General features: G+C 46.2%; 1 protein-coding gene across 4 annotated transcripts in view; it reads left to right on the forward strand.

Annotated features, from left to right (window-relative positions):
* MFAP3L (microfibril associated protein 3 like) overlaps window positions 1-27,986 on the forward strand; it is a 47,056-nt gene that overhangs the window by 7,869 nt on the left and 11,201 nt on the right. Inside the window, exons 2-4 of one of the 4 annotated variants that reach the window (XM_024750524.1) lie at window positions 8,554-9,383; window positions 15,007-15,052; window positions 16,342-16,410. In XM_024750524.1, the coding sequence (XP_024606292.1) occupies window positions 8,554-9,383; window positions 15,007-15,018 (842 nt within the window). In that variant the 3' untranslated portion in view covers window positions 15,019-15,052; window positions 16,342-16,410. Of the gene's footprint in view, window positions 1-4,055; window positions 4,079-8,553; window positions 14,259-15,006; window positions 15,053-16,341; window positions 16,411-27,986 lie in introns of those variants that run through there. The other 3 variants (XM_024750523.1, XM_024750525.1, XM_024750522.1) reach the window with 3 other exon arrangements.

The following is a 27,986-nucleotide window of genomic DNA, read 5'->3' on the forward strand; positions in this document are numbered from 1 at the left end:
TTAATTATGATTTAACCACAAGTGATTTTGTGCACTTAGACACTACCTGCATTCCTTTTTTCTGTGACTTCTCCGTCTCCTTTCCCTTTTTTTTTTTCCTTTTGGGTTCTTTGTCTTGATTTATAGGAGTTCTTTATGTTTCATAGTTATTAAGCATTTGTCAAATATTCCAGAATTTTCTCCCACTCTTTCATTTGCTCTCAACTTTAATGTAACCAATGTTACAGTGTAAAACGTTGAATTTGAGAGAAATCCGATCCCATCAGGGTTCTCTGTTAGAGTTTCTGGGATTCTTGAAATGTTGAAAAAGGCTTTCCAGTCCCAAGGTTAGAAAAATGTTTTCATATCTTTTATTAACTTTATAGTTTTAATTTTATTTAGAGTACTTGGAATTTATTTTTAGGTATCACATAGACTAGGAATTTAACTTCATTTTCTTTCAGATGAGTAGTCAGTGATGCCAGTATTCTTCCCCCCGATTTGAAATGACCTTTTCCTTCATTTAAAATTCCCACGCTTGCCAGCATCTTCATCTGGACTTTGAGGTTTCCTCTGCTGATTGAACCAGGGGTTAGAGCAGGGGACGTGCAGGTGGCGCATCCCCTCTTGGTTTGTACAATGTCTGTCAGCTGCAGCGGTGCACACGGGCTCCCCTCTTTTGCTCACCTGCCCTGCTGCCCCTTCTGGCCTTGGAAGTGCTTCCTCTCCCTCCTACTCTTCTGCCTGCACCCCCGTCCCGCTCGGGACCGCACCCCCGCTGAGCAGCATCCTTACCGTCCCCGCTACCCGCACAGGGCACGCGCCATGTGCCCCGGGTTGGCTGCGAGTCTGCAGCCCTCTCGGGGCCCGCTGGTTTCTGCAGCCGGGGGTCATGTCTTACTCATCTTTGTAGCTGCATCTTCTGGCAGGGAGCCTGGTGACAGACAATGTATTCAGTAATGTTTGTTGACCGAATGTATGAACAAGTTAAAAAATACCACTGTCCTTCTAACTTCGTCACATATAGCACAGCACTCAGCGTGCTTCAGCTACAAGCGAACCTCTGTTAGCATTTCCCTTTGCAAAGGCGATGCCCCAGTTCACCTGGGGGAGATTTCCACATGGGCCTCTCGTGCCTGGAGTATCCGGGGAGACCGTGAAGGATGCCCGAGAGCCACACGGCCGGTCTCCTGGGGTTGTCAGCCTCCAGCCGTGCATCAGGATCAGGACAGAGCGGGAGGATGGGATGCGGAAGGCCATCCCGAGGGGCAGCAGGGGAGCTCCCATCCGAGCACAGGACCGGAACCGGGGACTGCCCTCCCGAGTGTCAAGGAGGCGGTTTGTTGTTGTTGTTTTAAATTTTTTTTAATTTATTTATTGGCTGTGTTCGGTCTTCGTTTCTGTGCGAGGGCTTTCTCTAGTTGCGGCGAGCAGGGGCCACTCTTCATTGCAGTGCACGGGCTTCTCACTGTCGTGGCCTCTCTTGATGCGGAGCACAGGCTCCAGACGCGCAGGCTCACTAGTTGTGGCTCACGGGCCCAGTTGTTCCGCGGCTTGTGGGATCCTCCCAGACCAGGGCTCGAACCCGTGTCCCCTGCATTAGCAGGAGGATTCTCAACCACTGCGCCACCAGGGAAGCCCTGTTGTTTTTTTTTAATTTTCTTTTTTTACAGCAGGTTCTTATTAGTTATCTATTTTAAACATATTAGTGTATATATGTCAATCCCAATCACCTTTCTGATCTTTCATTATTAGTGTCTAGGAATGCAAGAGATTTCTGTGCATTAATTTTCTATCCTGCAACTTTACCAAATTCATTTATTAGTTCTTGGAGTTTTCTGGTGGCATCTTTAGGATTCTCTATGTATAGTATCATGTCATCTGCAAACAGTGACAGTTTTACTTCTTCTTTTCCAATTTGTATTCCTTCTATTTCTTTTTCTTCTCTGATTGCCGTGGCTAGGATTTCTAAACTCTGTTGAATAATAGCAATGAGAGTGGACATCCTTGTCTTTTTCTTGATCTTAGAGGAAACGCTTTCAGTTTTTCACCATTGAAATGATGTTGGCTGTGGATTTGTCCTATATGGCCTTTATTATTTTGAGGTAGTTTCCCTCTATGCCCACTTTCTGGAGAGTATTTATCATAACCTGGTGTTGAATTTTATCAGAAGCTTGTTCTGCATCTATTGAGATGATCATATCATTTTTCTTCTTCGGTTTGTTAATATGGTGTATCACATTGATTGATTTACTCATATTGAAGAATCCTTGCATCCCTGGGATAAACCCCACTTGATCATGGTGTATGATCCTTTTAATGTGCTGTTGGATTCTGTTTGCTAGTATTTTGTTGAGGATTTTTGCATCTATATTCCTCAGTGATATTGGTCTGTAATTTTCTTTTTTTGTAGTATCTTTGCCTAGTTTTGGTATCAGGGTGATGGTGGCCTCATAGAATGAGTTTGGGAGTGTTCCTTCCTCCCCAATTTTTTGGAAGAGTTTGAGAAGAATGGGTGTTAGCTCTTCTCTAAATGTTTGATAGAATTCACCTGTGAAGTCATCTGGTACAAAAGCTTGTGTTTCCTTATTAATTTTCTCCCTGGATGATCTGTCCTTTGGTGTAAGTGAGGTGTTAAAGTCCCCCACTATTATTGTGTTACTGTTGATTTCCTCTTTTATAGCTGTTAACAGTTGCTTTATGACATGTATGTTCCTATTACCATTCTCTTAATTGTTTTGGGTTTGTTTTTGTAGTTCCTTTTCTTCTCTTGTGTTTCCCACTTAGAGAAGTTCCTTTAGCATTTGTTGTAGAGCTGGTTTGGTGGTGCTGAATTCTCTTAGCTCTTGTTTGTCTGTAAAGGTTTTGATTTCTCCATTTTATCTGAATGAGACGCTTGTTGGGTAGAGTAGTCTTGGTTGTATGTTCTTCCCTTTCATCACTTTAAGTATATCGTGCCACTCCCTTCTGGCTTGTAGAGTTTCTGCTGAGAAACCAGATGTTAACCTTATAGGAGTTCCCTTGTATATTATTTGTCATTTTTCCTCTGTTGCTTTTAATAACTTTGCTTTGTCTTTAATTTTTGTCAATTTGATTACTATGTGTCTCAGCCTGTTTCTCCTTGGGTTTATCCTGCCTGGGGACTCTGCACTTCCTGGACTTGCATGGCTATTTCCTTTCCCACGTTAGGGAAGTTTTCAACTATAATCTCTTCAAATACTTTCTCGGGTCCTCTCTCTCTCTTCTCCTTCTGGGACCCCTATAATGCGAATGTTGGTGCACTTAATGTTGTCCCAGAGGTCTCTTAGCTTGTCTTCATTTCTTTTCATTCTTTTTTCTTTATTATGTTCCACGGCAGTGAATTCCACCATTCTGTCTTCCAGGTGATTTATCCGTTCTGCTGCCTCAGTTATTCTGCTATTGATTGCTTCTAGTGTATTTTTCATTTCAGTTATTGTATTGTTCATCTCTGTTTGTTTGTTCTCTAATTCTTCTAGGTCTTTGTTAAACATTTCTGGCATCTTCTCAATCTTTGCCTCCATTCTTTTTCCGAGGTCCTGGATCCTCTTCAGTATCATCATTCTGAATTCTTTTTCTGGAAGGTTGCCTATCTCCACTTCATTTAGTTGTTTTTCTGGGGTTTTATCTCGTTCCTTCATCTGGTACATAGCCCTCTGCCTTTTCATCTTGTCTGACTTTCTGTGAATGTGGTTTTCGTTCCACAGGCTGCAGTGTTGTAGTTCTTGCTTCTGCTGTCTGCCCTCTGGTGGGTGAGGCTATCTAAGAGGCTTGTGCAAGTTTCCTGATGGGAGGGACTGGTGGTGTGTAGAGCTGGGTGTTGCTCTGGTAGGCACAGCTCAGTAAAACTTTAATCTGCTTGTCTGCTGTTGCGTGGGGCTGGGTTCCCTCCCTGTTGGTTGTTTGGCCCATGGCAACCCAACACTGGAGCCTTCCCGGGCTCTTCGGTGGGGCTAATGGCAGACTCCAGGAGGGCTCACGCCAAGGAGTACTTCCCAGAACTTCTGCTGCCAGTGTCCTTGTCCCCACAGTGAGCCACAGCCACCCCCTGCCTCTGCAGGTGACCCTCCAACACTAGCAGGTAGGTCTGGTTCAGTTTCCTATGGGGCCACTCCTCCTTCCCCTGGGTCCCAGTGTGTGTGTGTGCCCTCCAAGAGAGGAGTCTCTGTTTCCCCCAGTCCTGTCGAAGTCCTGCAATCAAATCCCACTAGCCTTCAAAGTCTGATTCTCTAGGAATTCCTCCTCCTGTTGCCGCACCTGCAGGTTGGGAAGCCTGACGTGGGGCTCAGAACCTTCATTCCAGTGGGTGGACTTCTGTGGTATAAGTGTTCTCCAGTCTCTGAGTCACCCACCCAGTGGTTATGGGATTTGATTTTACTGGGATTGCGCCCCTCCTCCTGTCTCATTGTGGCCTCTCCTTTGCCTTTGGATGTGGGTATCTTTTTTGGTTAGTTCCAGTGTCTTCCTGTCAATGATGGTTCAGCGGTTAGTTGTGATTCTGGTGCTCTCGAAAGAGGGAGTGAGAGCACGTCCTTCTAGTCGGCCATCTTGAACCAGTCTGTCAGGGAAACGTTTGACACGGAATCTTTGGTATTAGAATCAGAAAGTGATGGCTCAACATCTGCCTTTTAAAAAAAACAAAAATAAATCTTGTTAACTTATTTGGCTGCGCCGGGTCTGAGTTGTGGCATGTGGGATCTTCGCTGGGACATGCAGGATCTCTTAGTTGCGGCATGCAGGATCTTTTAGTTGTGCATTTCCTCCAAAATCATTGCCTGTTGAAGTGACTCAGCGTCAGCGGCTCACATTTTAGGTGTTTACTTGTGCTGAAATGATGCAGCTTAGTGAGAATTCAGCACATGGTTGTGACATCCCTGCTCAACTCCAGTTTAAAATCATCCCTGGAGCTGCAGCACCAAGCTTCCCCGCCCCAGGTGGCTGGGTCTTCGGGTCCCTGTGACAGTCACCGGGGCCCTTTTTATTCCCTCGACCTCCTGATGGCTGAAGTCAGACCTTCCAGGCTGGGTCTCAGGACAAGGTATTTACAGACTAAGGAGAAAGGCAACATGTGGCCCAGGAATGTTCTCGAGACGATCCTAGAGGGGCGGCTGCCTGTGATTCTCCATGAGCCTGGGCCCCTGCTGATGTGGGAGGACCTCCAGGGTGGGGTTCATAGTGTTCGGGGCTGCATACAGCGGGAGAACATGCAGAAATCTTTATTTCTCACTAATCGAAGGTCATGCTGAGGCTGAGAGGAAGTATTTAGTCTTAGTTCCTTGGAAGGAAGGAATGTATCAGCCTTTAAACAGGACATGATACAGACATACATCACCTTTGAGGTCAGAATCTTCTGTCATCAGAATGAGTGTGTGTGTGTGTGTGTGTGTTGGCTTCCCAAGACTCGCTTTGAGATCTGGCAAAAGAATGTTTAGTCCAGGTCACACGTTCCCTTTAACCTCGTCGTACCTGAGAAGCCTGAGCAGCATTGCTAGTACCTTAATCCATAAAGTAAATGTGACGTGTGTTTTGTTTCAAGAGAAATACAGTGAAGGACTGAACCCTGAAGAGAGGGATGTCTTGGTGTCCTTGTCGTGGACTCGAAACAGGGACTTGCTGGCAGAGAGATGGGTCTCAGTTATTTAACTATAGTGTCACAGCTTCTATTACGGGTAATACCGGCCTGTTTCAGGATAATCATATGTGATTCATTGTTGTGGTTTATCGTTAGGCAAATATAGTCACTTCACAGATTCATGGCTGGGCTTCGGGCTTCCAGAACAAACGAGGTTAATTATTGGATAAGGTATATGATAGATGTTAGTCCAAGGACCCACGGCCCTGGACTAAGAAGCAGAATACGTGCCAAACTAATAAGTTATGCACTCTACATCTCACCGGTTTCCCCAGAATGAACTACAAGTGTCACCTAATTGTGTTTGATTCCAGACTGTGCCTGTTTTGACCGTGCAACAGGGAACTTCTGGAGTGTCTGAGTCGGTATCTGTTTTGAATTGTTTGGGTCCAGGATAGATAAATATACATCAATAGACGATTAAAAACATGCCTAGGGCTTCCCTGGTGGCGCAGCGGTTGAGAGTCCACCTGCCGATGCAGGGGATGCGGGTTCGTGCCCCGGTCCGGGAAGATCCCTCATGCCGCGGAGCCTGCGCGTCCGGAGCCTGTGCTCCACAACGGGAGAGGCCGCAACAGTGAGAGGCCCGCGTACCACCAAAAAAAAAACATGCTTAAAGATAAACTATAAAATCCAAGTTCAGAAACCCTTTGAATAGTCAGAGGAAATTGTTGGCATCTTGTAACTGGCCTGCATTTCTACACTTCACTTTTCTATCACAGTTAGGTGCAGTTATCGCTGAGCGCCTTGCCTAGGTGTGGGGAGAGAGCTGTTCCTGTTATCGTCAGGTGCCTGCCTTCTGAGTTCAGCACTCCTTTCTGCTCTTCCTCCACACCCTGGTTCCCCCTACCCTGTCCTTGAATTTGTAGATAATTCCTCTCTGTCCTTGAATTTGTAGATAATAATTCCTCCACAGAGGGAGCGAGGGTGGGAGGTTAGGAGGTGGCCAAATTGATCCTAACTGTTCCTCATACAAAGAACCTCACCATCTCACCTTCTCCCTTCCTATTTCCTGTTGTTTTCCAACAAGCAGTATGAGAAACTCCTATAGGTAGAGTCTGTAGTTCTCTGGCACCCAGTACCTTCCACATCTATCATAAGCTTTCAGGCAACCGGAGTTGTTATTTTTTTCTATGCCTGCTGTAGTGTGGTTTGATGAAACATGCACATTTTAAGACAACAAATTGATCATTTCCCTTGCTCAGATTATTCTCTATTTGGATAAATCTGCCACTGAAGTATCAAGTTTCATGTTCGGGAATGAACGGACAGGGTGGGAGGCTTGCCTCTGCCCATCTGGACGAGAGAAGGTTTCACAGGCCGGGCGCTAGGGTGGTCTGTTCATACACGTTCACAAGAGACGGAAATGCGCTAGATTTCCCAAACCAGTGTTTCCTACTCTCGGGAAAGTACACTGGCTGAATTATTAGAAGCAGGGTACTTGGGGACACCAGGAACCACTCTTCTCAGATGTTCCTTCAGGAAGCAGAGGAATGTGGCAGCATCTACAAGAGGCTTCCTGCCAGGCTCCCCAGACCAGCGGGAGGAGGGGCTGCAGGTCCCCGACGGCACCCACGGCTCCGGCCAGCCTCCCGAAGGATGGTCCTTGGAGCAGAGGACCTGGAATAACGGGGGCCTCTGCTGTCTCATCCCACAGTCCCTGGAGACCCTGGTCACTTTGGTGCTCACAAATTTCTCCTTTTTTAAAAAGATACAAAGCGATATGGGCAGTGAGAGGCCCGTGTACCGCAAAAAATAAATAAATAAAAAATACAAAGCGATAATACACCCTTAAAAGGAAACCACGTGCTAAGTTGCCACATCTCTCAGGAGAGGCCTCTGGCTTGCTTGGGGACGCGAGTGCTTTTACGCAGAAAGATTGTCCTGCTACTCAGAACTCCCCCGAGGCCGGGCCGGGACCCTTCTCTCTCTACAGGACGGTCTAGGGAGGTGGAGGGTTTTCAGAAAGGCTCAGACCCAAGACCTGGAAGGCAAAGCTAGGATCACGTTTCCCGGGGTCCTGTGACCTGCGGGTACACAGGCAGACTAAGGAGTAATCCCTAGCAAAGATTAATTCAGATTAAGAACCTCAGTCCCAGGGCAACGATCCTTTCCAGGCCAGAGGCGGGTAGAATTCTTATCTATTACAACGCTTTTCAGTGTGCATTCTCCATTGTGTGAGGCCTGGTTTCAACCTGATGGGTCTGTGATTTATTTGCAAAGCGAAACCAAATCGTTGCTTATTCACACCCAGCCTCTGAATCTCCACAGAGTTAGCTTGTAACGGTAAGTGACGTAGTTCATTGTAGCTTCTCAATTATTTATGTTTCCATCAACCGAGGTCATACCAGGACTACTTCAATCTCAATATGAGAAACCCAGGCGAACAATTACAATTTAATTGATTTACTCCAGTTTTTATGTTGATCCTAAAGTACTTTATCTTCTGAAAAGTATTAAAACTCTCCAGTGAGCATATATATTCTGTAGAGCCACGCTCACAGGCAGGCTAGAAAATCAGGTGCTACATTAAGGAATTCTCTAGTAAGAGCAAGTATTTTCCATACTGTTTATTTTTCTCTAGGATGTGGAATCACACAGTATGATTTGGTATTAAGAGTACAGCCTCTTGGGCTCGAGTTCACATCTAGCTCAACTGCTTCCAAACTGGCGCCCTGGGGAGGTGGCTTAGTGGACCTGTGCCTCAGTTTCCCCATCCTGTAAAATGGGCCGGTGCTGGTAGCTCCTCCCCGAGTTGTGAGGATTAGGCGAGCTAACGCCGTCACCGTCTGGCGAGGTCGGCGTTCGCCGTGGGCGCCGTCGACAGTGGCAGACATGGTGGTGGGAGATGTGCTCAGCGACGTGCGGGGCAGTGGCTGCAGGGAGTGGAGGGCCCGGCTGACTCTGTCCTCTTCCTCCTGCAGGAAAGTGGCAGATGCACGACGGCCTCCTGAACATCACCAAGGTGTCCTTCACGGACCGAGGTCGATACACATGTGTGGCGGCCAACGTCCACGGCACCGTGAACAACACGGTGACGCTGAGGGTGGTCTTCACGTCGGGGGACATGGGCGTGTACTACATGGTGGTGTGCCTGGTGGCCTTCGCCGTGGTGCTGGCCCTCAACATCACCCGCCTCTGCATGATGAGTAGCCACCTGAAGAAGACCGAGAAGGCCATCAACGAGTTCTTCCGCACAGAGGGCGCCGAGAAGCTGCAGAAGGCTTTCGAGATCGCCAAGCGCATCCCCATCATCACGTCGGCCAAGACGTTGGAGCTGGCCAAGGTCACACAGTTCAAGACCATGGAGTTCGCCCGCTACATCGAGGAGCTGGCCCGCAGCGTGCCGCTGCCCCCGCTCATCATGAACTGCAGGACCATCGTGGAGGAGCTCATGGAGGTGGTAGGGCTGGAGGAGCAGGGCCAGAACTTCGTGCGCCACGCGCCTGAGGGCCAGGAGGCGACCACCGGGGACGAGGTCTACACCATCCCCGACGCCCTGCAGCGGAGCGAGTCCCCCACCGCTGACTCAGACGCCTCGTCGCTGCACGAGCAGCCCCAGCAGATCGCCATCGAGGTGTCCGTGCACCCCCAGACCCGGAGGGAGCCCACGGATGACCGGGACGGGGGGCCCCTCGAGGCCAGAGACGAGGAGGACACCGAGCCCTCGGCCGAGCACTCCCCCGAGTCCGCGGCGCCTTCCACCGAGGTCACGTCCGCGGCGCTGACCTCCGAGGAGCCCACGCCTGTCGAGGTACCGGACCATGTCCTGCCCCCAGGTCTCCTGGAAGCCACAGAGCCGGCTGGGGCGTGCGACAGCAATGCCCGCGTCGTCTATGAAAGCCATGTCTAACAACGCCCCCCCGAGAAGCTATGCACACCCCGAGAATCAGGGCCGCCCCCCCACCCCCAGGGCCAGACGCAGTCCGCCCTCGCCGCTAAGCCTTACCGGAGACGCCTGTCCCGTAGGTAGGAGCCAGGCCCCTTCAGAAGGGAGCGCCTGCGTGCGTGCTGTGTGCCCGGACCGCGCCCCGCGATGGAGGATGCAAGCAGCGGCAGGGTGCAGAGCCGGCGACCTTGGGCAGGTGTCTGTGCGCGCGGCATGAATCTCAGAGGCTCTTCTCTGCCAGATACCTTAATCACTGATGCCCTTTTGGTGTGAGAGACTATGAGGTCAAGAGCCCTGTCCAATGCACACTGCAGTGCTTTTCCTTTAAAAAGTTATAGGTCTGCTACGAGAGCAACTGCACGTCCGTGGGTCTGTTGCACTTTCTTCTCAGTTTTAACCCCCCTTCACTCTTCCCCTATAACCGAGTCGTTGTGATACGAATGCTAATCGTTCCTTCTGGTTTCGTCCCCTTTGCCACTTTGTCCTTATTTCTCTCCCCCCACCCCCTCAAACCCCCCGCCAAACTTTTACCTCAGAGGCTTTGGTGTCAGGGCTGATACCCACAAGTCATCTGTAATGTTCCAAAGCAGTTACCAGCCTCGTGATTTTTGTCATTTCCCAGGCCTGTCTCCATCCATCGCTTTTCTGTTTGTTTGTTTCCAATGAAGCTACTGTTGTGAAACTGAGAGAAAAAAAAAAAACCTTGCCCAGGATAGCACTTTAATAGCCAAATAAAAATGTGTTGCCTGTCTGATTCTGAGAGCCTTTAGGTGAGCTCAGCTGAGATGGCAGGGAGACTGTAAACTTGAATTTACCCAAACTGTCCATGAAAAATGCTGTTTTTACGTTTAAGTAACGTCATCCTCCAAACACGGCTGCTGCTTGATCTGGAACGCATGTTGCTTCCAGAGACAGAGGCATCTGAGGAATCCATGTAGGTGTAGAATGTGGGCCGCCAGGGGCCGTCCGGTGACCCAGACACTTGGTTTGGGGCAGCAAGTGTGAGGGTCCGTGGGATCGCCTAGCCAGGCCCACTTCCCTGAACTGCAGGGCTAACTTGTCCGTCCTTGAAGGGGAGAGTGAAAGGTTCGGGTGATGGCATCAAATTTCACTCCAGAGTTCTTGAATTAATTTTGTCCCACAAGAAAGCAGTTGTATGTGCGGCAGAATGATGTTATAGAAACGACAAAACTAGTCACCCAAAGGCTAGCATCTCGTCTGATGGTGCCAGTAAGCACCACAGGCTTTGGGCAGGTGGGACCTCCGTTCCTTCCCTGGCAGAGGGACAGACCAGATGGGCTCGAGCTCCATCTAGATGGTCCCCTCTCCCGCAGAATCACCTGGCCCTCCTCCACAATTACTCGAAAGATTTTTCACTTTCCTCTCTGGTTCCTCTCATCTTCTTAATGCTGAAAGTTAGTATTGATGCGAATCAAGAGGATCGGTTTCAAAAGCTCAAAACCCAAAATCATTAGGGCAGCGTCTGCAGTTTAGATGTCATCGTGGAAGAATGAGAGGTATTCGTTCATTTCCATTGATGAGCAGGGGAGCCATAACCTTGAAGTCGTCTTGAGGGTCACGGCCACATCATGGTTTCCATGGAGGTTCCCTGGGCCACACGGATCGTGAGAGCATCCGTGATGTTTAGTCCTCACTCTCACTATCTGGATAAGTGACCTTCGGCACCCCCCTGGGTTTAATCTTTCTCATCTGACAAACACAGAGGTGAGACTTGATGGGTCCCCAGATCCCATCCGGCTCAGACATTGTAGAGTTTTATGGAAAGTTTGTGATGGCCCCCCTTGCAGGAGACAAGCAGTCTTGGGAGCAAACATGGGCACGTGAGGTTAGATACTCTTGCCGCCAACCTTCACAGCAAAAGCATCTAAATCTGTAGCTGAGGGCAGAGGGTTTGGCTTCAGGGGTTTCTCTATGTATAGATAACTGGTGTGACAGGCAGTCTAGGACTCAGTTGGATCAGAGTCCTCTTGGCCTCAAATGACCCATTGCCATCAGGTAGGAGTGTCTTGGGTGGTCACATAAAAAGTGAGTCGTGAACAGTCCAGAGAGACCTTGACCTCCCACTTGCACTCTCTGGACGAGGGTTTTCTGTATTGGGGTTGCAGGAGAGTTTTATCTCCACCTCGTAGAATTTTCCACCTGTCATGGAGGTCAGCACATTCTTACCATGGATCTGTACGCCCAAAGCAGCAACAGGGACCCACACTCATTTTGTGATACTGCATGAACTTTTTTGCATTCTGTCGAGTTCTCCCTCCACCAAAACCCATGTGCACATTTCCACGTGGAAATTACAGGAAAAGGCATCTATCTCTCCCATCTAGGCACTGATTAGGGATAGAAAGTTAAAGACGGGCAGATTTTTTATGGAGCAGGAGCAGAAACGTGTGACCAAAGAATGTTTTCAGGTTGGTTTTAGCTTCTTTAGACCGGCGAGATTATATAGATTTTTCAAAACCTTTCCCCTCTTTAAGGCATCCGAAAGCTCTTGGTAGAATAACAGCCAACCAAAGAGGAGGCTGGCTTACGACGAAGATTTCTCTGTCCAGAAAGGCTACACTCTTCCTGTTCATCCTGTAGCTTCTTTACAGAATAGGAAAGCTCTCCTGCTAGAATATGGAACAGAGATGACCTCGTGACTTTGGGCTGATTTTTCAAAGATAAACTGTTCAGCTTCATAGAAATCCATAAAAGTATGGCTGCTTGTGAGCGTGTGTGTGTGTGTGTGTGTGTGTGTGTGTGTGTGTGTGTGTGTATGCATACATGCACAGGTCAGACTCATTTGGGCAATTTTAACAGCTTAGCACTAAATCCCAAGCCATGTCCTTTGGGTCTTAGGTCATTATTCTCAAAAGTAAGCAGTTTCTGGTTTCTGAGTCATCTGGTCATATCTCTAGCGATTTTTTTTTCTTGAAGTTCTGAAAATGATTCAGATATGTGTGCATATTTAATTCACTTAGATGATCTGTACACTTGGATGGTATTTATTCTAAATGGGAAAAAATTTTATACTGCAAATCTATGTAATTTATAATGGTTTTGTTTTATATATTATATTTTCATATTTTTAGGGCACATCTATTCTCATCTTTTTGTATATCATGCTTGACAAGAAGAAATAGTAATACTTGACTAAATCTCTAGGAACCAAATGTGACATCTATAATGTATAGAAATCGCTCTGAAAATAACTGAATGTCCTTACCCATCCTGAGCATTATTGTACTGTGTCATTACACCCGGGACGATGGCTGGTGAGCGTTTCTTTTTTCAAAACCGAGCCAAAAGGCCTGGCCTCCCACACAGTGGAGTCTGGAATCCTTCCCTTCTTTATCCTTTTCGTTGTGTGTTTCATTTTTAATTGTAGACATCCCGTGTTGCTCAGACTTCCTTTGAAGGGCAAATGTGAGATAAGAAAGCAACTTGATTGAAAGACTTGGCTTGAAGGATGGCTGTGTAACTTATTCACTGGGCTGGTAACATTTCTCATCTAATGGTTGGATTGTTCTTTATTGGTGATCTCAGAGCTGTTCAGCTGTTTCGCTCGTGAAGAAAATGTTAGGCAGAAAGAATGTTCGCAAGATTTGGACAGACAGCCTCTAAATGTAATGCAGCCAACACAAACCAGCTGAGCCTTAGAAACCCCAGTCCCAGCCAGCGGACGAGCCGTTTCAAAAGGCAGATCAGACTCCTGTGTTTGCAGGTTGAATTTCAGTGTTGTACCAGTGCTAAAACTCTTCAAGGGCAGCCCCTGTGGTTCTGTGAACAGGGGTTTCCTCCCAGTGTTTCATTGGGTAAGAAAATGGAGCATTTACCTTATCTTTCAGATACTCTACTTTATACCCAGCGCAGTTCAGCGACTACTTCCCTGTACCTGTCTTCACGTACCCTTTTGGCAGTCCCTTTAGATCATAATCCTGGTTTCTGTTCTTGCTTTTTAAGCTAATTCATTGGTACTCTTTACATAGCCAGCAAATCTCATTGTATATTCACAGACGCGTTTTGAGCACCTGTTACCTTCACGGTATTAGTCATTTTTACATTCACCTATTCATTTAAAAATCCTTTAGTAGATAACGGAGTTCATCTTCCTAATGACCCTTAGGGTTAAACCAGTGATTAACAAGGTTTGAATTAAACAAATCAGTGGTGGGGAAAAAATAGAAAAAAACAATTGCTTCTTATGCTTTCTGAAGGACTGAGTGTCTGTTATACAAGAAAATGTTGTATGAGGGTGATAATGATCTTTCACTGAGATATTTTAGAAATGTTATTTTTAAGGGGACTAATGCTTAGAATACCACGGTCGAAACTGAAGCTCATAGAGAATGTAAAAACAGAAAGCAAATAGTTCTAAGAATATTCTGGCATAAATTATTTTTATTTAACGAGGAATTAAAACCTTCAGTGTATCTCTCAGACACCCCAGCACCGCTCACAGAAGATGCTGGCACTTAACGTTTGATGTGCTGCTCCTCTGGTTCTGGAATTTCTTTGTTAAAGCCAGGAAATAAGATGGAAAAATGTATCTGGGCGGAAATGTCAAACTTGATTTGTGAGCTATAAATGTTCACCTTTTAAGAATAATTTAAAGGTATAAACAAATGACTAATATTTAAATTGTTATAGCAGCAAAAAAGCAAAAAAACATGTGAGCCATCCTGTATTTTGGTTGTTGCTTTAATAAAGGACTTGCACAAGTGTGCTGAGCGTGTCGTGTCCCAGCTCAAGGCTGTGTGAGTGTGGCCTGATTTACTCTTTCCAGTGGTAAGAAATCTTTAGTCAATCCTCGCCCCTACCTTTTGCATCTGTGGCACATCTTGGGGAAAAGGGAAAAATGAAGTAATTGTTACGTGAATCTACAAACTTTATCCAAATTCAAAAATCCTAACTCTGGCCTGACAAACGGGATAGCCATTTATTTTTTATAAATGGCTATCTATACAAAGAAATAATTTTAAACATGTAACATCAAGCTTATTGTAGAAAATCCACAAAGACCAGGAAACTCCCCTACCCAGAACGTTCCATGGGAGAAGGCATTAGTCATAGATCCAACACGAAACACCTAGACAGAACCCAGTCCAGACCAAATCCAAGAATATGCTAAGGAGGTGCCCTTTGAAAACTTTGAAAGCTGGATTCCTCTCAGATAGGATGAGGTCATGTAAACAAAACAAGAAAGGACAAGACCAAATGGGAAAGAAAATCAGTGTTTTGCTGTAGATCTGGAGAGGCCAACGAAATTATTGAATGGGTTACTAGATAAACTGTAACTAAGATCCAGAGGTTCTGTCAAGCAAAAAAAAAAGGTGTAAGAGAACTAAGGTGGCATTCATGGAAAAATGAACAATTGTGCCACCAGGGAAGAGAAGATAGGAAAGTTTTGTCCTAACTGCGTAATTTTGACTGGTACATATCTTCAGACCCAGAACAAACAGCTGCCAATTTTTTCTTCTTTTTACAGGTTTTGGAATAGTGCACTCTCATGGGCCTTAATCACAGGAGCCTAGGTAAGGCTTAATATTAATCTGAGTGATTTTCAAAGCGTGTAGTCACAGAGCTGGAAACTAAGTGTCAGGTTTTCTGATTTCCCTGTCTTTTCGGCAGAGTCCCTAACACGCAGGGGTTCCGCTCTGCTTGAACATCTCTGCTGTAGCAGAGCCCGTGACCCCGTTTAGGACATGCTCCGGTGTTGGTAGGTTTTAAGCGCTGAGTCAGAAATCTTAAAAGTGGTTCCACACTGGTCCTTGTTGAGCATCTGGAGCTGAAAGCGTGAGTTTGTCCTGCCACAATAAAAGTTTCCTTTACTGTCAACCCCAAATGAAAATTATAAGTGTATTCATGTCAAAGAGACGATTACCAAAAAACGTGGGTGCTCCTGGCACCACTACATGAATTACACGCCATGTGGCAGAGACCCTTTTGAGTTTAAATGGTTTCTGCCAACGGTGTTGGAGGCAGAAGTAGGCGAATCAGGTGCTCCCCCAACCCCGGAGATGCCCTGATGCTACAGCTCATTAAGTAAAGGATGGTTCAACTGCCAGAAAAATGAAAGAACCAGCAAATTAAGTGCCTCCATAGATTAGTATGTTTTGGAAGGACCATTAGAGATGACACACTGAAAGAAGTGTATGTATGTGTTAAGTGGCTTATTGAGGTATTTTTCAATAATAGGTGAATCAGAGCCAGCACCAATTGCATTTAACTGTTGGGTAAAATAAAGACGCCAAGAGTAAAATAAGAATTTTCCTAAGATATTAACTAAACTAAAAAATATGAATGAAGGTTGATGCATAGCAATATGAATTTTTCAAGAAGCGAATTTCTCACTACCAATGGCGTAGGTTTTCTTATAATGGACTCATGTTTTAAAGCTCATTATGGAATGGGAATTCACATGAATCATGCAAAAAAAAATTACCTGTGCATAGAACTAGCGAGATTGAGGGTCTTTCTGTTGTTCACTTTTCATGCCGTACATCGTCTGTTTCCTGAAAGTTTTCATGATTCTTATGAAGCTCACATGCGTTGGAGACCCTGACGTGATCGGCGTCTCTGATTTTTAGGTCTGATGGATTATTACTTCTACTGTGGCATACTTGTTCCACCCAGCCATTTTGATGAGGTGAATAAAGTTGTCCCAAAGCTTTAAAAATATTCCTAGTTCTAAACCTCAAGGTCTTTACATGAAGTAGGAAAGAAAGGACAAGTTTGTCTGAAGAAAAGAGGTAAACGTCTTCCATACCAGCTGTGCAGATAGCCCTCACTGTCAGATGATGTCTCCTGTCTTTCCTGCTAGTATTACCTCACCTGTTGGGCCAGTGGACCAAGCTATTATGCATGAAGTAAGATGCTTGATTACAGTTAGAGACTGAGAAAATTCATCCACCATGTAGCAGACACTTGAACATACAAGAGGTACATTTTAATATTGGCTCCACTTGAGATTATTCTAAAGCTGAAACATTACAAAAATTAAGACCTGGCACCATATTTGTAGAAATGTCTTCATCTAATGAAGAAGAAATTTTGAAAGTGTTAAGACCTGAGAAATTATAGAAAATTTAAATACATTTGTAGGAAAAAGAAAGATGACAGCTCATATGGGAAGTCTGGGATCAGTTTTCTTGTGTGTTCAGAATACAACTTTCCTAATTTTTTGTCATTATAGTAGTTATTGAGATACACTAGTGATATTTCTGAAACCCTGCCAGATCCTGAAAAAAAAATAATAACCCAAGTTTTTATAAAAATATATGCAGATAAATAGTTAGATATCTTCTAACTATTTTATGTTACCTTCTCTCATCCCATCATGGATTTGAGGTGATTGAGTTAAACATATTTTACTCTCTGTGCATCCTTTGACAATAGTAATTGCTGTGTTTCATACAAGTTCACTAACTCAATAACCAGACTATTAATCAGACATTTTATTCCCAATCATTTTGAATCCATGAGAGATTTTCAGTATGACTATAAAAGCAGAACAGCTGGATGATCTAGAAATGCTTTTCTTTATCTGTAGCTAAAAATAGAAGGTTTTCTGCTGTAATACAAGAATAAGATGATTATGCCATACTCACAAACAGACTGAATGTTTGTGTCTCCTCGAAAACCGTATATTGAAATCCTAAACCCCAATGTGATGGTATTGGGTGGTGGGGCCTCTGGAAGGTGATGGGCTCATGAGGGTGGAGCCCTTATGAATGGGGTTAGTGTCCTTATAAAAGAGGCCCAGAGCACTCCGAAGACACAGCGGGAAGATAGCCATCTCTGAACCAGGAAGCCGGCCTCACCAGGCCTTGAATCTTCCAGAGCCTTGGTTATGGACTTGCCAGCCTCCAGAACTCTGAGAAATACTTTTTTTAAGATGCCAGTCTATGGTAATTAGACCTTTTATTTTGAGAGTTCTAGATTCCCACGTGGTTGTAAGAAATACTACAGAGATCCCACGTACACTTGACCAGTTCCCCCGGTGGTTATCTCTCACAAAAGCATCGCACACCATCACAATCAGGGCATCAATACTGATAGAGTTCTCCAGTCTTAACCAGGTCACCCCAGTTTTCCACGCACTCATTTGTGTGTGAGCATTTAGTTCTGTGAAATTTTACCACACATGTAGGTCTGTGCATCCACCCCCACCAGCAAGGTGCAGAACATTGCATGAGTACAAGGACCCCTGAGTTGCCCTTTCACAAGCACACCTCCCTCCCTCCCACCCCAGAACATATATATATTTTTTTTTACATCGGTAAACTCAACTAGATAACGGAAGCTTCTCTGGAACCAACTGTAATAACTATGATTTACCAATAGAAATATATGGAAATTTGTCAGTTTCTTGATGTCTGAATTCCTGTTGCTTTAAAAGGACTTGTACAATGAAGACAGGTGTGGTTTCTGAAACACAAAGGGAAGACAGCCAGACATTTGAAATCCTAGAACACCCTTCAGAAGGAGGAACGTGAGGCAGGTGTCTTGGAGGAGGAACTCTGGGATGCCCAGTTCACACCTTGCACTCTAGAGCAGCCGGAAGATGCAGTGCACAGAACAAAGGCGTGGTTGCTCCATGCCTTGAGAAGTCTCAAAGAGAAAGTACAAATGTACAACGTCTAGGGACAGTCCAGAAGTTCCAAAACTAAGGCGCAGAGTGGTAACAAGTCATGGGTAAAGGCTCAGACAACCCCTGTGATGCTGGGGATCTCGATAGCCTTGTTTTCCGCTCCCTTGGGTAAGATGGGACGGGCAGGTAAGTGCCAGCCCCTAGGCCGCGATGAGGTACCTGGCACTTCTGACGTTATATTAAGAAAGCATCTCAAGTGTTGAACTTAAGACAGCCGGCCACAGTGGTGAGGAAAAGATCCTCTGCCCGACGCAGGAAGGCACAGGAGGCAGATTCCAGAACAGGGGCATCTGAGGAGTCTCGAAGGGTCCTCATTTGGAGCCGCTGGAAAGGCACCGTGAAAGGATCCTTCCAAGTAATATTGTTCTACCGTGCAAATGCCCTGGACTCGTAATCACATTTGGCTTCCATCAGGCATTATGGGTACAGAGCGTGGGTTGGTTTGCTCCTATGACTCTAACAACCAGCTGAAATCCGAGTGCCCAGGACCCAGGAGTGTTGAGGAGGGTACGGAACTTCCAGGAGGCCAGCCCTGGCCGAAGGTCCTGAGCAGCCTGAAGCTGGACGCTGACCTCTTGGAAGCAGGAGAAAACTGAAAAACAGCTCTCCTTCATGCTGTTAGCCAGGGGCAGCTGTGCCCAGGTAAAAGTGAATTTTTAAAATATGGAAAATGGTAAATGCATTAGCTTGTGTGAATCAGTCATTAAAATTACAGAAAATTGGGCTTCCCTGGTGGCACGGTGGTTGAGAGTCCGCCTGCCGATGCAGGGGACATGGGTTCGTGCCTCGGTCCGGGAGGATCCCACATGCCGCGGAGCGGCTGGGCCTGTGAGCCATGGCCGCTGAGCCTGTGCGTCCAGAGCCTATGCTCCGCAACGGGAGAGGCCACAACAGTGAGAGGCCCGTGTACAGCAAAAAAAAAAAAAAAAAATTATACTCATTATCTAATTTCCAGCCAAGAAACCCCTCCAGTTTTGGTCCTGGTTGTCTCCTCGGTGACATGAACCTCAACGGCTGAAGCATTTTGTGCTAAGCTAATCAGTAGGGTCCTGTTACAAAACTCAGGTTATTAAACCATTACTAAGAAATGATTCCCAGTGATAGTGGAGGGCAGACTTTCCGTTAAACAGCAACATTGAAGCCTCTTTCAAATATTTATTTCGAGTGTGCTACATTAGGATACTTTGTCTCCATCAGTTCAAAAATGTGTCTCCATCAAGTTCAAGAATGTTTTTGTCATAATTGCCACGTCAGTAAAGTTGCTGTTCTGTATTTCCCACTCGAAACTCAGGACTAAGCACGAGATGTGCACACCATGCACTGACTATGAGGTTCAGATTTATTCTGTACCACCTAAGTTTTGCTCTGTTTCCTCCGCATAGGCAGTATTTCACAGCCTTACAAAACTGTATATGCTCATTCATCAGCAGTGGGATGTAACATTTCCTGTCATTTTTCATATCAAACAGTATTTAGGTAAAGCTGGGTAAACACTTAAGTCTTTTTGTCATTGTTGTTGAATTGTAATAGTTCTTTATTATATTCTAGATACAAGTCCCCTATCAGATATATGATTGCATAAACCCTTAAGTCTTTTCTTTGGTTTCCCCTTCATAACAAGACACACCCTTCTTCTTCCCTGTCTTACCGGCAGGGTAGCCTAACAGATGATCCCATGTTCTAAGCAAAAAAGTCATTTTCCCAAGAGCATAAGAGAATCTACAGCTACCAGACCGTGAGCTCTGTGCAGACAGCAATCATGTCTGTATCCCCACAATGCTTCCTACAGAAGTGTAAAGATTACTAGCCTTTAGTAAATGTTAATTAAATGAAAACAAATCTTCTAGCTAATTAGGATTTATTGATATTGGATTAAATGTCTTCATTCACAGGGCCCAGTGAAGGGTAAAAAGTACACTTTGAAGAATCTCTTGGAACCTAAAACCATACTTGAACAGACTCCCCCCATCACAGGATGGGGTAGGTTTCTTTTTCAAGGAGTAGATTATAACTCTTCTCTTTTTGTCGAACTTTAACCTAATATATTTTTAAAGAGCCGTTTAAAAGTCTTCCGTCCACTCTGGTGGTGTCTTGGTGAGACAGCTTTCCACAATTAGAAACCTGCAGTGAATTCAACAGAAAGGAATAGTGACACTGGAATCACCTCTATGTCATTTCATGTTGTATTCTCTGAGGGCACTTTTCAGATCCTGAAAGGTCGAGCAGAATAAAAACCGCATCCTTTCTGCAGCTCAGATGCTGGTGGGGACGGTCCATGCATCCCGGGGACAGGTCAGTGCTTAACCACCCAGGCTGCCCTGGCCCCCTTCTAAGTTTCTTTTACCTCAAAAGAAACAACAAAGTTCTAGTGGAGAATCCCCTTCCTCGAGCCCAAGCTGCCCTCTCCTTAAATCTTCACCAGGGCAGACCAGCCCCAGTGGAAAATGAACCCACACACAGCTGATGGGTTTAAATGTTCCTGAACAACCAGGGGTGTGTACCCCCCTGAATTGCTTTCAGGGCACAGCAGGGCAGCACTGCCCACGGGCCTCATTGTAGGAGCAGGAAAACCGGTCTCGTTAAGTGAGGGAATTATTTCAGGATTGAGGAGAGACAGGATGTGACATAACAGGCATGTCACCCCGACTCACACGTGTGCTGCCGCTGAGCTGCGTGCTGTGGCGTCGCCCACGAGGGCTTCTTGGTGCAGCCGGTGCCCGGGGTTTGTGAAGGGCCACCGCTCACCGCCCTCCTGGGGAGATGAAGGCCCTCTGCAGCTGCAGCCTCGTCTCAAGGGGTCACCGTCATTTCCTCCCCAGCTTCCCCTCCATCTTGGTCTTGTCATGGGACCTCAGCCCCCGGTGGGCAGGGAGCACCTGTGTTTTCCTCCTGTCTTGAAGTCAGGTGCTTCCTGGGGAGGGGCTGGGCTCAGGCTCACACAGGAGGCCCCAGCATGCAGCCCAGGAGGTGGAGGCTTTCACCGGCTCTCGTGTTTCCATCTTGGGGACCTCTGGTCCCCTCCGGCCACTCTTGGTCACCATGTACCGCTACTAAGGCACATAAACACGTCCAAACAGCAACTGCTTCCAGTGCTGTGAGTTACCTCCCCCCGCCCCGGTGCTCACCAGGCTCTTTGAAAGATCAGCCTGCCTACTTGCTCAATTCCACCTTTCCTTCCAAACTTCACAGGGGATCCGGCCAAGCTGCCCTCCACTAGGGCTGATTCCTCCTTACTGTCCTAGGCCGGGCCGCACAAACCCAGCCTCCCCTCTTCCCCAGCCTCCCTCCACTGACCAGCCCCGGCCCTGGCCCTGGCCCCGGCACCACCATCAGAGCATCATCATCACTGTTCACCCTTGACCTCGGGAACTGTGCAGACCCTTCTGAGAGGCCTCGAGCTGTTGGGCCCTGAACTGCTTCCCTGTATAGCAAACTGCTGAGGTGCCATGAGCCCGACTTTCCCATCACGCCACACACGTGCACACACACACACACGCCCCAGCACCCCCTGCAACCAGAGGCAGACAAGGAGGAAGAAGAGCTTCTTCCAGGGCTGTGATCCCTCCTGGTCCCTCTCAGAAACAGTAACTATGGAAGATCAAGGGGATGCTCTTCCAATAGCAGAACCACATCAACACGTGGCACACACACGGTCTTGCCATGGGGGGACTGAGATCTGACCTATAAGAACCCCTGTCACCACCTCCATGGCATCCACCTGGACAGAAACGCACCTGCCACCAGGTCATCCAGGTCTCTGTCTTGGTCCTAACACCACCCTCCCATCCGAACGTTGAGTAACCATCCAGAGGCAGTAACGGGGGAACGTTTCCACTGGGGTCCACGGCGGCCACTCTGTCCCACTCCCCTGTGGAGCCTCGTTCTGTAATCGCTGCTGCCCAGACCGGAGAAGGGCCCAGACCCAGAGCTCTGTCCACTGCCCCGGCATCCGGCAGGGTGACTGGGCGCCTACTTGCTTATGTAACATCAGCCCTGCCCAACCTCGCTGTAAATCCTCTTTCCTGGCATCTGCAGTCACAAGAGGCTAGACTCTAGGTATTAATTATAGGGTAGAAATCCTTCTGAACCCTTTGTGACTCGCTTCTCTCTACTTCGCTGTGTGTCTCAGCTGTCCTTGATTTCTTTATCTCCACCCGATAAAGGACCTGTTCCATCCTGATACGGATTAAAGGTGGGTCCAGTTGGTTTTTACTTTTGTACGAATATTGTGCAAATAAAATCTTAATTGCTCCTATTAAATACGCAGGAATTCAGTTTTACCAATTACCAAGTGTTTGCTTCGTCACCTGTCCTTTAAGTGAGTCAGAACAAATCCTACTATGGTATCTAGTTACATCATCTTCTTACCCAATAAGCAGTAAGTTCATGGACATGAGTAGGGTTTATTTACTCGACAGTTTTCCTGATCTGATAACCTCTGGGTCTACTTCTGTTTTACACTGTGTATTAAATTTAATCTAAATAGTAGGGGGAAAAAATAAGCATAAGAAAACGTGGAGGGTAAGCCTAGATGTGTCTCAGAATTCCCCCAGCATGAGTCTGTGGTGCGTTTCTTTTCTGCAAATTAGCTGAGTACAGGTTCCTGGGGTCCAACAGGAAGTCCTGGTGTTAACTGCCCACTAGGTAACATGCACCTCATCGTCTCGTGGTGCCTACACATGACCAGAAGGACATCGCCTTGATCAGTAGAGAAGTCTGCCCAACGAAGACATAGGCATTTGCTTGTTTAAAAGCATCCTTCATGTTGATATTGGTACACATAATCTTTTGACTCGTTGAAAGTGGTGTTTTTCAGTAAAGCAAAACAGTCATTTTTTGTAAAGTTCAAGTGATAATCTTCAGATGAAAGGCCAAAAAGTGCTTATAAATTTGGGGGAATAATCCTGAAGCATGTATGTTATTCAAACTCTTTCAGATTAATAAGAATCTCTCTGAAATAGAAAACGAAGGTATCTATCCTGTTTTGCAGTTAATACGATTCTGCATTCATCAGCCCTTAAAGAATTCTCCCTCATACAGTTAATTAGTGACCAGCTGAACCAAATAATGTCCCTTTATTTTTTTTGCAAAATTTTATTTCATTTTAATTAATCAGATGATGATAAGGTTTGGACACACAAAACAGGATTCAACAGAAAGCCAGTCCCTCTTTAATAATTCAACTTCCTTTTAGTTTACAGAGCGCCACTGCACCCTCTCAAGTCCTGCCCTGTGAGCAATTCCAAGGTCAAGCAGGCACTTCCTAACTGCAGAGGGACCGAGAGAAAGCAGTTCTGTCAAACTGTGTGTTTACAGACACGTATCTTTATTGGATGTTTGTAAGGGCCAAGGAAACAGTAGGCTCCAAGCGCATAAAAATGAACAAGACCTGGTTCCTGTCCTTAAAACTTTTTAGAAAGTACTTAAGGTGTGTAGTAAATATCTACAGTAGATGATTTTTCCAAAAGTAATAAATGTTGGAGAAAAGGTGGCACACCATCAGAGATTTTAGGGATCGAAAAGAGTAGCGCAAGATTAGATTGCAACATCGTTGTGAAACACATGCCTCAGATGTTTGTCTTCTGCTACTAGTGATCATGGAGTGTGAAACGCCAGAGCAGCACGGATCTCATTACAAGAGGAAGAACTAGCAACACCCCGTTCTTGGTAAAAACCCTTACTTAATGTTAAAGAGAGGCCAGAATGGGGCTCCCCTGGTGGCGCAGTGGTTGAGAGTCCGCCTGCCGATGCAGGGGACAGGGGTTCGTGCCCCGGTCCGGGAAGATCCCACATGCCGCGGAGCGGCTGGGCCCGTGGGCCATGGCCGCTGAGAAAAAAAAAAAAAGAGAGATGCCAGAATGAAGACAGGTTTTTGCTCTGTAGATAAAACTGATTATGTACTGTGATGCATAAATCCACTTAATCCAGCTCTCAAGAAATGCCTAGAACTGTGGTCAGGCATCTAAGATACCATTCCTTGTGCCCTGTAAGGAAACACTACACCTGTGGGGAAGCAAGAATTTTATTTGATCAGAATATTATAACTTACAGGAAAAAAATCTAGTTGGTTCAGGTTTATGTTGTATTTTGCAAGTCTGTTCTTGTTCAAACAGACATAGCTCTATAGAAGCATCAGCTCTTGTGTATAATGCTCAAATTTGCACCTGACTATCAAATCCATTAAAAGTGAATCTTGTAAAAGAAAAAAAGTAATAAATGCCCTCATGGATAGAGAACTGAAATCCTAGTAAAAGTCAAGGGAGGAATGCCATACTTTCGACTGGGAGAAATCAGGAGAACTTTGAATAAAAAAGTAATTTCAGGGGACTTCCTTGGTGGCACAGTGGTTAAGAATCCACCTGCCAATGCAGGGGACATGGGTTCAAGCCCTGGTCCGGGAAGACCCCACATGCCACGGAGCAACTAAGCCCGTGCGCCGCAGCTACTGAGCCTGCTCTCTAGAGCCCGCGAGCGACAACTACCGAGCCCACGTGCCACAACTACTGAAGCCTGTGCGCCTAGAGCCCGTGCTCCACAACAAGAGAAGCCACCACAATGAGAAGCCCACGCACCGCAACGAAGAGTAGCCCCCGCGTGCTGCAACTAGAGAAAGCCCGCGTGCAGCAACGAAGACCCAATGCAACCAAAAATAAATAAATAAAAATTAAATTGAAAAACAAATAGTAATTTCAGATAATCTGTGAAGGGTAGTTGGGATTTGGGCAGATGGAGACAGACTGGATGTGAGGTGAGGGGTGAAGGCAATAAAGGGCCCAGAGGGCCGTCTGTTGGGCTGGAGTGGGGAACACGGGGCGCAGGGGAGACGTGGGTTGAGGTCTCCTGAAGGCCAGTGTGCAGAGTGGACAGGACAGACCTCTGCTTTGGAAAGATGCTCGGGAGAGAGTGAAGCCCCTCGTGGGGGTTTCAGAGGCTCTTGATGAGGGTCTGAACCAGGTGAGTGGCAGGAACGACAGGGTGATCTGCCTGGACCTGAGAGATGTTTCTGAGGGCCTCGTCAGAGGCTTGGCCACAGTAGTTTCTGGAGTAAGAGGGTAGGAGAAGCAGAAATAAATTGGAGGTTTTAAGCCTGGATGGCTAAGAGAATCACATTTTCATCAGAGAAGCGGGGAGGAGAACGTAAGAAAAATCGAACACTTGGAACAGTTACACCCATTACTGCTATGATTTTTGCAAGTCCTTTCTGGCTGCTTGAGATCGACAGATACATGTCTATAAACACGTAGTTTGACCACTGCTTTCTCTCGGTACCTCTACAGTTAGGAAGTGCCTGCTTGTTCTTGGACCTGCGCACAGGGCAGGACTTGAGAGTGTGCAATGGCGCTTTGTAAACTGAAAATACGATACAAACAACACTGAACAATAGAATCAGTGATTTGTCTTCTGTTGGAGGTAGAGACTCATCTATTTGATATATTGACGTTTTCGTTACTAGAAAATCCTACTGTTGTTCCAAAGTCCCCAAGCCAGGGGTTTATAAAGACGTGTTGAGCAAACAGCAGAGTCACGCGGCTTAGTTAGGGTGCCTTGGGCTGCCAGGAAGGTAGAAAACGCAATTCAAAGTGACTGAAGCAATGTTAGGATTTTTTTTTTTTTTTTTGTACTCTCACCTGATAAGAGCTCTGGCAGTGGAGAGTTTCTCAGGGTGATTAAATCATCAGCATAATTAAGTACTGAGGTTTTATCCAGCCTCCAACAGTTCCATTTCCCTTGGACCTTCACTGGCTTCCCGCATGGTCTCCAGGTGGAAAAGCGGGAATCACCCGCATCACCCTTCACACTCGGCATTCGGAAACAGAAAATACAGAAAATACAAAAACAGAAAAAAACAAAATACAAAAGGGCCATTTCTTCTTATTCTTGTTTGTTCGTTTTGTTTGTTTTAAGGAAGGGAAGTCTTTCTCAGAAGTACACCCAGCTGAGCTGGTGACACATCTCTTTTTTTCCCTGGACTGAGTGAAATGTCTGTCCCTAAAGGAGTCCCTGGCTTATATCAACCATGATGAACCCCCCGTGGACAGGGCCAGTCTCGCCTGAAATCTAACCACGTCAGCTATGAAGAGGGGTGAGGAGGCCTGAGCAAAACCAGGGTTATATTAGAAAGGAGGGCAGTAGAGGCAGATGGAGGCTGGGAGGCCTCAGTGGCATTCGCTGTAATGCCAGTGGTAGGAGGTGGAGAGGGAGAGGATGAACAGCTAGAGGGTGGATTTTCTTTTAACATTTTACATCAATGTATTGAGAAATTGAGAGCAATCTGCCCTTATTTTCTGCCACTCAGGGAAGTCTCGTAGCCATAGAAACGAGGACCACTCGGAATCAAGTCCTCCAGCCACAGCCATGGTTTGTCAGGGAATTCTACACCCTCAGGGAGCTGGCGCTCTTCTTAGGAGGATGTGGGACTCGGGCTGCCAGGCTGGCTGGGACGGGCAGCTCTGCAACGAGCACAGTCACCCAGTGCAGGGAAAGGGCTTCAGGTTCTAAATGCTCTCTTGGGAGCAGAGAGAAGGCAGCCCGTGGGGACAGCGGACAGGTAGGCTTTGTCAGAAAAGTGGAGTCGTTGATTCTGTCACAAATGCCTAAATGGTCATTATGCTGTGGTTCAGAATAGAAGTGCCGCAGCCTCTGATGTTCCATTTACACTCCCTTGATACAAGCATCGCGATACATCAGACTGTCTCGGGTTTGTTTAAACCCATCGTCCTCAAATTCATGAGAGTATTTGCACGTGAATCCAGCTTCCCTTTCTGTTTGTCATGCCTCCGGGACTTTTCTTACCTGATGAGGGGGTGGCTGATACATGTGTGAGGCGTGGGTAGCATGAAGATTGCGTGCAGAACTGAACTCTTGGCGTCTTCATGTCAATCTGAAGATGTGTGCATTGGCCATCACCGGGCAATATGAAAGCCTGAAAAATACATGCCCAACTCTCCAAATCCAACTGCCTGGACACCTATTCTTAGAAGCAGGGTAATAGACCACCCTGTCTACACTCGCTGGGTCATAGAGAAACTACCGCTACCAGGTTATCCAGGACACCCTGGCCCACTTGCTGGCTGGACTGTTCTCCATTCCTCTCTAGCCACGTTCTTATAAATCAACATGAAGAATATATATCAATATACCGATATCAAAATACGATACTGCAGCACATAACAACGATGGTCATGATGACCACTGTTGTTCATTTAACAGATGTTGTTACTTGCCTACTCATATGTCTGCCATATTCTGGGTGTTGGAAACCGGCAGTGAACAGGCAGGGTCCCCACGCTTAGTTGTTTTTGTTTTTTTTTTCCAGATATATACCGAGGAGTGGAATTCCTGGGTCATATGGTAGTTCTATTTTTAATATTTCGAGAAACCTCCATACTGTTTTCCACAGTGGCTGCACCAATTTACATTCCCTCCAAGAGTGTAGGGGGATTCCCTGTTCTCCACATCCTTAACAACATTTGTTTATTTGTGTTCCTTTTGTTGATGGCCATTCTGACAGGTATGTGATGATACCTTGATGTGCATTTCCCTCATGATTAGCGATGTTGAGCATCTTTTCATGTGCCTGTTGGCCATCTGTATGTCTTCTTTGGAAAAATGTCTGTTCAGGTCTTCTGCCCATTTTTGGATTGGGTTGTTTTTTTTTGATGTTGAGTTGTGTGAGCTGTTTATATATGTTGGATACTAACCCCTTATCAGTCATATCATTTGCAAATATTTTCTCCCACACGGTAGATCTTTTCATTTTGTCAGTAATTTCCTTTGCTGTGTAAAAGCTTTTAAGTTTCATGAGGTCCCCTTTG

Source organism: Neophocaena asiaeorientalis, unplaced genomic scaffold, assembly GCF_003031525.2.
Source record: "Neophocaena asiaeorientalis asiaeorientalis breed wild unplaced genomic scaffold, Neophocaena_asiaeorientalis_V1.1 scaffold180, whole genome shotgun sequence".
Lineage (NCBI taxonomy): Eukaryota > Metazoa > Chordata > Mammalia > Artiodactyla > Phocoenidae > Neophocaena > Neophocaena asiaeorientalis.